This window comes from Palaemon carinicauda, chromosome 37 (genome assembly GCF_036898095.1).
Source record: "Palaemon carinicauda isolate YSFRI2023 chromosome 37, ASM3689809v2, whole genome shotgun sequence".
NCBI lineage: Eukaryota > Metazoa > Arthropoda > Malacostraca > Decapoda > Palaemonidae > Palaemon > Palaemon carinicauda.
Window position 1 is genome coordinate 27,537,608 of NC_090761.1, and position 10,000 is coordinate 27,547,607.

The 10,000-nt window shown below is 33.4% G+C and overlaps 2 protein-coding genes across 4 annotated transcripts in view; one reads left to right on the forward strand and one right to left on the reverse strand.

The window, feature by feature from the left end:
• LOC137629047 (uncharacterized) overlaps positions 1 to 10,000 on the reverse strand; it is a 613,817-nt gene that overhangs the window by 229,410 nt on the left and 374,407 nt on the right. The window lies entirely within an intron of this gene.
• The window catches only part of LOC137629530 (WD repeat, SAM and U-box domain-containing protein 1-like), a 107,293-nt gene that overhangs the window by 41,615 nt on the left and 55,678 nt on the right, over positions 1 to 10,000 (forward strand). For all 3 annotated transcript variants that reach the window (XM_068360932.1, XM_068360933.1, XM_068360934.1), the window contains one exon: positions 2,627 to 2,772. In XM_068360932.1, the coding sequence (XP_068217033.1) occupies positions 2,627 to 2,772 (146 nt within the window). The remainder of the gene's footprint in view (positions 1 to 2,626; positions 2,773 to 10,000) is intronic.

A 10,000-nucleotide genomic window follows, 5' to 3' on the forward strand; every position in this document is an offset into this window, starting at 1 on the left:
AAACTAAGATTGAATTGAGTGAAAGAGATCAAAATTAAAAATAAAAAAAAAAAATGCAAAAAAATTTAAAATAACAAATTTAGAAAAAATAAATAAACTAAGTTAGGTTAAAGTTCATCTAGTTTAAGTTAGAGTAAGTTACGGTATGTTATTGCAGTCACCATCTCTACCTCTCCCCGACCGTCTGTCTCCTGCGTAGCAAATCCTACACCTGCGTTGGCCTGTCTCTTAGGTAACGTGACAGTAAAAACCCTTTTTTTATTTATTATTTCTTTATAATTATTCTTTTTTACATCTCTCTTATATAATGCAATTGTATTATTGTTATGTGTAATTATGTGAAGTAATTTATTAAGGAGTTATCATAGGTTTTTGGGCTGTAGAACGAATTACAGTATACAAATTATAGTGTATTCTTATGGGAATATTTGCTCCCACATACAATTGTTTTAACATACGAAGCAGGTCCAGGAACGAATTAAGATCGTATGTAGTGGTTCCACTGTATACATGTATATATACACACTCATATATATATATATATATATATATATATATATATATATATATATATATATATATATATATATATATATATATATATATATATATATATATCTATTTTTGGGTGAGATAGTCATGTCGTCCTGATGGAAGTTTCCCATAAGTAGCTTCCTAAGGGATATTTGTCTACAGTGATATTCCCAGAGAATTTACCTTTAGGTCTCCAGAATTCTAACTCCTGGCACGAATATCCTTAAAATTTCTCCTAAGGATATCGCATAAATCAGGGGACGTATAACGTGATACGACACATAGCAATCTTCACCCCGAATAGCGTTTTCACTTCGAGGGGGAAAGTGGCAAAATTAGAAGGGGAGCTGTTATCAAGGTACCCTTTCCTCTCGTACTACTGAAGAGTATCTAGATGGCGCTGTAGTCAACCCAGCGCCCTGTTCCTTGTAGCGTTGAGCATGGTGCTACAGATATAGTAGTTTCGGGAGGGATCCTGCCAAGGCCTTTTCTATAGAAAAGGAGGGCGGTTCCATCAGGACTACATGGCTATCTCACCCAAAAATATATTTTTTGCTTTGCTCAAATTCGGTTTTTTGGGCTCAATTCATGTCGTCCTGATGGAAGGTTACCAGAGAATTATTTAGAAAGTACTGCCAGTTGGAAGTTAACGTATAAGCATGGTGTAACAGCGTGGAAATGCTATTTGATTTAAATATCATGAAACGACTGCTATAGAAGTTGGTACGCTGTTACACCGTGCTTATATGTTATCCTTCAACTGGCATAACTTCCATAGCGAAATCCAATTTTTACTTCAGTTTTTTTTAAAAACAATTCATATCCTCCAGCCTTACTCTTGAAATATGTCAATAACTTTTTAAATGATAAATTTCAGTCACTTCAACTTGTACCGAATGTGCCTAAATTATTAATATATGCCTCTATACCTTTAATTCATTCTAACACATTTAAGGTGCAAATACAAAAAGTTATTCAGAAAACTTTTCCGGCTGTGAACCTTAAGTTGATAGCAAAAAATCCTAAAACTCTGGGTTCTTTGTTCACCCACAAACATAAACTTCCGACTTTGATGCGGTCTTTGGTGGTATATTGTTTTACTTGCCCGAAATGTAAGATCACCAAAAGATTGCTCAAAGTCAGAATCGATTCTCATCTCGAAGTCAGTCACCATACAGGATGTACTTTGAAAGCGAAAGAATTTTCCAACATACGAGAACATTGTAATAAATGTAAAACATCATTTTCATTTAAGGATTTTCGCATTGTCACCCAAGCGCCTAGTGACTATTCTCTCTCTGTTTTGAAGTCGTTAACAATCAAACAGCTTGTGCCCCCATTAAATGGTCAGACTTCTTCCACAGTTATATATATAGCATAGTTGACGTCCTCCTTTCCAAACCAGACAACGTCACTCAGTTTTTAGCTCCATAGAGATAGGTACTAACTTGATCATTCTTCACTTTTTAATTTTATATATTTGTTTTCTTAGTTAATTTTTTAAATGATTATATTTAACTTTTACGTTGTTCCATCTGTATTAATATTAATACTGAGTCTTTTTTTAATTTGTATATTTTGTATAATTTACAGCGCTGATGATGAGACACAAAGTCTCGAAAATTTGGAAAATAAATGTATGATGCTACGCTGGCTTTTCTCCATCCTATTTATATTAAATCTATGGCGTTCCAGACGCCCCAACCTTCCTGTATATATATATATATATATATATATATATATATATATATATATATATATATATATATATATATATATATATATATAGAAATAGATATATATATATATATATATATATATATATATATATATATATATATATATATATATATATATATATATATATATATATATACTGTGTTTTTGTCAAATAACAATGGAAGTATTTAGGGCATTAAAGATCAAATATATTGGTTATGTTGTTATATTATAGGTAGTATGTTTAAAAAAAAGGGGGTTATTATTCTATTTGAAAAATTAAAGAACGTCAAGATTTATTTTTAGATACAATTTCTTCTCAAAAGCTACATTGGTTATTATACATATTCTATCCCATTTCTCCACGGAACAGACAGGGGATCGGCTGTGTGCCTTGACACAAAGTAGTGATGCAGCTTTAAGAGTGTGCGCATTTTCTACAAATTCTGCACTACTAGCCACTGGAGGAGACGATGACACGGCGTCTTTATGGGATGTATCGACCTTATCTTTGCTAAGGTATGCTTTTTATGTACTGTATTTGGTGAGAGTATTCATCATGTATTTTGAACTTTTTGCATGCCTTTTCATTAAAAATTATCAGTGATATGTCAAAATAGAGCAATAGGTTTGTTGAATTTAGTCATGTCTGAGTTCAAATGAACTTGAGTGTTCAACAGTTAAGTATGATTATCCCTGTTTTGGAAAGTAGCCTATCTAGTCGTTGTTCATTATTACCCCTCTTTACATCTGTTCAACATGCAGAACTGATGTTAATGTCGGTCTTCCTAAATATAAAATGTAAAAACAGAATACAACTTACTTCCTTCTATCCTACCTTACGTCTGTCTCTAAGTCCTAAAGTAATCATTAAATAGAGGAGGTCTTCAACTTACAAACTTACGGAGATACAAAGACAAATCCAACTGAAAATAACAAAGATAAGATTAAGAAATCCTGTAATAAAACAATATTATATCATTTAATCCATTCAGCAAAACATTTATATTAACTTTATATATTTTTTTCATATGAAACCTGACTATTTGTTAACTTTTGTTGCTGGAAGTCATAGGCATAGAATTCAGGTTAGGCCTGCCCTAGGACAAAATTTATCAATATTTGGCTTACAAATAATTTGACTTATAAACAACTCCTTGGAACCAATTAAGTTTGTAAGTTGATGCAAGTTTCTGTTTTTTATAAATCGATAGCAGGTCGTAAATACTTTTTCATGATCAGAACATGTATAGGAGACCTCTAAGTCCCCATATAAGGCAAAAATCTAACGTACATAAAAAAATTGACTTATGTTGAGTCTCTTGGAACCAATTAACTATGTAGGACAGAGTATTATTATACTTGATTTTCTTGACGGTAAAATATGTCAATATAGATATAGTACTCGGTTTTTAGTTTTTTGTATGGTAGTGTGCTTATTAGTCTTGCCAGTAAGTAGACGTCATATTCTGAAATGAAATTTTACTAATTCCCATGGCTCTTCACTAGATTCTCACAGTTATCTGTTCATTAACTCTCAATAATATTTTTGTATTAATTGTATTAGTATTGCTTGAAATACTTTATGATAATTGAAGGGTTGCACAAGAACGTTTTTGGGTATTTCAAAGATAGTCATATTATTTCTATGAACTTCCCCTGGTGTTCGTATTGCTTCTTTCTCGAAGCTAGTTAAGTTTCAACATCTACCCTATTACTAAAAACTTTCCATTTTCTTTTCTTGTGATATACCGCCCCTCTTGTATTAGAATCATGGCGGTGAATGGCAATACTACCGCGAGGGTAAATACTATTTGTTTTTCTTCCTGTTTTCTTGTCAACAAATTCAAGTGCACAGTTGTATCCATACTCCAGATTGACATTCTGTGTTTTAGGAAGTTCTATAGAAACTCTTTGCATCGTGCCATGGGCAAAATAGTGATTTGAATAACGTTAATGAAAAATGTAGCTCCATCTCGGTTAGTCTTATGAAGGATTATCTTCAGTTAGTAGTTGCTAACATGAAAAATTTCAAGTCATTAATGAAAATTGTTTTTCAATTGAGGGGAAAAGCCAGAGAAAACTAGGCTTTTTAGGCTTTTTGATTACAGTGAAAATAAGGTTGTTAGTGCCATGCCAGCTCTTACGATGTTTTCAGGGATTGATAATGAGGTCTGTAAACTTTTTACTATTTTGTTGAAGCGATACCCCAAAAGGTCTCCCACTATCTTAAGAAGACTCCCTATGAGTGATATAAACAGAATCTTGAGAAGTAACCACTGAACAGTAGGAAGAATAAGGCCATAGGAGTGATAGAAACAGAATCTTGAGAAGTAACCACAGAACAGTAGAGAGAATGAGAAGGCTTTTGTGAAAATGACCTCAGAGCATCATTTGTGTTCTAGAGGCTGCCTAAGCTATCACATTATCAATCTTATTAAGATCTAACATGGGCCCCTATAAAGGAAAAGAAATTAGATAGCATTTCTGCACATCAAATACTGCCCCAACCATAGAGGAGTACAATTTAAAGGTTTAAAGGTTGAAATGCAGCATATGAATGGCAGAGGTAAGGGACAATGATATTACCCTAACAAGCAGGACAACGCCCTAGAGACTGACTATATATACATATGATCAGCGTCCAAGTGTTTAACAACAAATTTCAGAAACTCAGCAGCAACCTCCAGAGACCCATAAAAAAATAATTTTATTTAATCAGGTCAAGTAAAGATTAAGATCATGGTGATCTGAAGACTTTTCTGCCATAAGAGGTTAGATAATCCCTAATATTGAATATGCAAATGATAAAACTTAAAGTACACTCCCTATTCTATTGCCAGAAAAACACATTTCTTTAGTCAATAAACTTGAAAAGCCTGGATTCAAGAAATTTATATTGTGCAAATTAATAATAAAATAGAAAAAATTAGCTTGTCTAGGAGCAAGAACAAGGCCAGGATACTGATTCGTTTTACAATTAGATGAATGCTTTTGTAGGAGAAAAGGTCTCAACAAATTGACTGATCTTTTTTTGTGTGAACTCATGAACTAGAAGAATATTTATGGCTGTTAGTAAAGATTGCAGGAATGGGCAGTGCAAGCTCAATGCCAGCTTATTGACAGCTGTACTAACGTTTTACTGAACAACGTGTTCGTCTCGCATTCGCATGGCAGCAGATCGACCCCAACCCGGGCCGTGAGTTTAAGCCGTTTACTGGGGAGGCCGTTGCTTTGGCTGGGTACCACGGTGGGAAATTGGGCTTGCCTGACTGACATTCTGGTGAGCACCTATTCTCATGAAATAGGAACTGAAACCTGACACCTTTACCTTTACTTGGGACCATTCGTTACACACATAAATGGCTAGTTTTTATGTTTGTGAGAAAATTCATATTGTTTTCATATACGAAAACATTCAAAACTGTTGAATCAGAAAATGTGTCGATAAGTTTCTTCTGGACCTGCAGTCATCTATAATATTAAGTAATTTCTGTGGTTTAACTATTTAATGATAGTGACACTGTAATGGTAATAATAATGATGATAATAATGTACAATATAGTCATCAATGGCTACAGCATTGCATATTTTTAGTTTGCTGGTAATGGTTTTCATTTGAAAATAATCAAAGTGTATGAAATAGATTATTTAAATACTTATCCAAAATTTATTTTCTATACACAATACTCTTGAAATCAAGGCTCTTATAGAAAATTATACCTAGAATTTACCTTAGATGTACGATTTATAGTCCTCTTAACCTCACTAGATGGTGACGCCATTTTGATTCCTCATAGACTTACCTTTGGTGGTTTGTCAATTGCTCCTGATTGACTTCTCACCAGTCCACATACCGTAAATGGGTACCACCATATTCTGCAGTCAAAAAAGGATCTTGAGCCTAGCAACTTGTTGAGAAAATAGAAGGCTGTCTTCTGATGCCCCCTCTCTCAATAAGGTAAATTATTATATTAAGATAAATCCATTGTAAGTGGATAGGAAGCTGGGTATCTTCCCGAAAATTTATTTATGGATAACACTGATATAGATAAGGGGATGATGGTAATATATTTTCTTTCCTCACTGGGCTATTTTTCTCTGTTGGAGCCTTTGTGCTTGTAGCATCCTGGTTTTCCAACTAGGGTTGTAGCTTAGCTAGTAATAATAATAATAATCATAATAATAATATGACAAGAACTGAATAAGATATTGCAGCATTGATGGCAAGAGGTCGACAAGTAAACATCATGCATTATAAGCCCCTGCAAATTCCAAATGTTGCTAAAGCCTGAGCAAAAAATCAAACTATCCCTCACTGAGAACTTGTTTGGACAATCGCACAAGTCTTTTGGCTCGATAAGAGGATCTGTGGAATGGGGAGAGATTAATTCATGATTTTGTGACTAACAAACTTATTTGGTAAGATGAGGTTAGAGTTGCTGCTGTCCTTTTTGAGATTGGTTCCACGCCACCTGCTCGTAACCGTTGAGCCCTGGGCAAACACCCAACTTGGATAACTGCTACCTGACAACTCCTACAGGTGTAAACGTTTATCTGCCTCCCTCGTCACTGTGGAAGTGTTTTCCTAATTGAATTACAAAAAATCCTAAATTACAATAATCACACAACAGATAGGTTGCAAAAAGCTTTGTTGACTACTTCTTTTCCACTGTTATCCCTACATTAAGGGGTTGATTATCTGGTGCGCCCTTTCTAATGCCTCGATCAAAGACATCCTCTTCCACCAAACCTCTTCTCTCTATCATCCTTCTCCTTATCTCGCCATGTAATTATCTGCCTCCCTCTTGATCTTCTCCCCCTAACAGGTTCCTACCGAGACCTCCTCACTCCCTCCACTCCATCTATCCTGATCACGTGCCCACACTTATCATCTCAGTAATCTTCACTAGTTGTGCTAACATCTACCCTAAAATGAAAATTTTCCATTCTCTTTCCTTGCAAATGCCTTGCCATTTGGGAACCACCACACCTTCTGGTGGTTGACGTCTGCTGACTAGTCCATGGTACGACATATTAACCTCCCACTCTTCAGTTCTGGAAGTTGAAAACCAGATCATTAGTCTCACAATACTGTATCACTAATCAGTGGTGAGTAGGGGAACCATGCTATGAACATCAGATGAGTATAGAAATAATAAATTTTATTAAGATTCTATATATTTAAATGAGATGGATTGATTTTCCTATTGCTGATTCACACACTCTGGGGGAGTTGGGATAATTAAGGAAAGAGATGGGAAAGTAACAATCTAGATTAGCAAATTTATCAACCACTCAAGACTCCAGTTAAACTTGTAATGTCTCAAGTTTCTTGGTTGGATTCCACACCTGTGCTTATTATCCACATTTTAAAACTAAGATCTTATATAGCTTATTAAATTAAGTCTTGCACTTTCTCATTGAAAAATATTAAGGTATAACTTGAACAAAGTGTTGGTAAATAAATTAACAGTAAAATTTTATTTACACCATATCTCTCACAGTTACCACAGCATGTAATGGTCCGTAAATATCTAATGCAACAGGTTTCATTTAGATAAAGCTAAGCAAAAAACTGACCATGTAAACCACTGAGTCACTGCCAACAATTCTTTCCAATTTTTCAACACAAATAAAAGTACTGTAGCTGAATTACCACTTAGTGAATTTAAACCTTCAAGTCCTTCCTCTGGTTTTAATCTAACTTGCTGTGGAACCATGTCACTGAGCCCTTAACTAGAAGTAAAATGTCATTTTCGAAAAGATGACCTTTGAGCGTCCAAACTTGTAAAGCAATTAAGATCATTTAAACCTTCAAGTCCTTCATCTATTTTTAAACTAGCTCACTGTGGGACCTTGTCACTGAACCCTTGACTAGAATTAAATGTAATTTTTGGAAAGATGACCTTTGAGCATCTAAACTTATAAACCAATTAAAAACTTTAACTCTCATTATAATCATACCATCTTTCCTCCCCAAAATGGGTATGTAGCACATAGATTTTAACATCTATCTTGGTGGAAATTCAGAAATTCAAACTTGCAGCAAATGCTTTTATGTTGAACAGGCTGATGGAAGTCTCTTCTTAATTTATATATGACAGATCTATTTAATGTTGTTACAGATTTTAAAAGATTTCATCTTATTTATTCATTCCTTTTCATATATATCTTAATTATTTCTTTAATTCTTTTCCTCACTGGGCTACATTTTGCTGTTGGAGGCCCTGGGCTTATTGCATCCTGCTTTTCCAACTGGGGTTTGAGCTTAGCTAATAATAATGATAATAATTAAAATAATAATGGTGATAATAATTATAGTAACAGTGTAAAAATCATTCATTTGAAATAAGGAACAGAATTTATCTTGTTAGCTATATCAATATTTAGTTTAGGTTGATGCAACTTTAGTCATTTCTCAGAATAATTCATAATCACTTTATTCACTCTGTCGAATTACTCATATCTAAAGAAATCCAAATTAACATCAGGACTAATTTTCTACTAATAAAAACTTAATTTCTCCCATTTTCAAAGATTTTTATTCGGTTACACTCGTTAATGTCAAAGAAATTTAACTATTCACGAACAAGATCAGACCATTGATTGATCTATAGATTGTTTCAAAATTAAAAGGGTCTCCACACCAATTGGGAATTGAATGAGACACCTTTATTGCACTTGAGACTATCATTTGTCTATAAAATCACAGAAACTGTGAAAATTAGTCATATTTTTTAACATCTAGCAGTAACTAAGAGCAAAATGAATGATTAAAACTTACCACAAGTAATTTGCATATCTTACCAAAATAAGTTTCTGTATAATTTATGGCTATCTAGACAAGAAACTTATTCTGAAGAAAATGTACTAGTTTTTCATTAATGCAGCTGGTGGTGCAGAAAAAAAATACACAAGTTAGAATTTTAAATTGGGCCAGGTTGTCTGGCAGTCAAAACATAAATTTTCAACTTCCTAAAGTTATAATTAGAATAATCTTAAATAAATATTCACACCATAATAAAGATATTAAAAGAGGGACACAATCCCCTACAACTCTGAACTCAGTGTTCGGAAAAACAAAACGGTTGAGGAGTTAATGAACGTAATGTAAGAAAAAGAAAACTAAAGTAACAGGCAAAAATTTTAAGCAGCTTGCCTAGTGTTGTCAGGCTTCTGGATTTACCTGAACTAAATGCAGAAAATGCAAATAGTAATTTTGTTACTAAATATTAATTACTTTATGTTTGTAATGAAAGTAATGAGTGAACAACATTCCTCTATAAACACGACACTGCAAATGCCTGCTGGATATGTTTGCGGTACACAAAGCCAGGAATGATTTGAATCGTGATTTGATTAATAGTTTATAATGAACTATCAAAATTTGATTTGAATAGATGGGTGGAATAAAGACATCTTATTTAGACACCAGTGGAGGAGAAACAGAAAAGTAGGAGGATATGTTAGTAGCCATCAACCACCAGATGGCATGGTGATTCCCAGAGCGTGAGACATTTTGCAAGGAGGAAGAAGGAGAACAAGTTTAAATTTGAAGTAGATGTCAGCACTGCTTTCATTAAAAGCAATTGTATATGTATATATATATATATATATATATATATATATATATATATATATATATATATATATATATATATATATATATATATATATATATATATATATATATATATATGTGTGTGTGTATATGTATCTATCTATCTATCTATCTATCTATCTA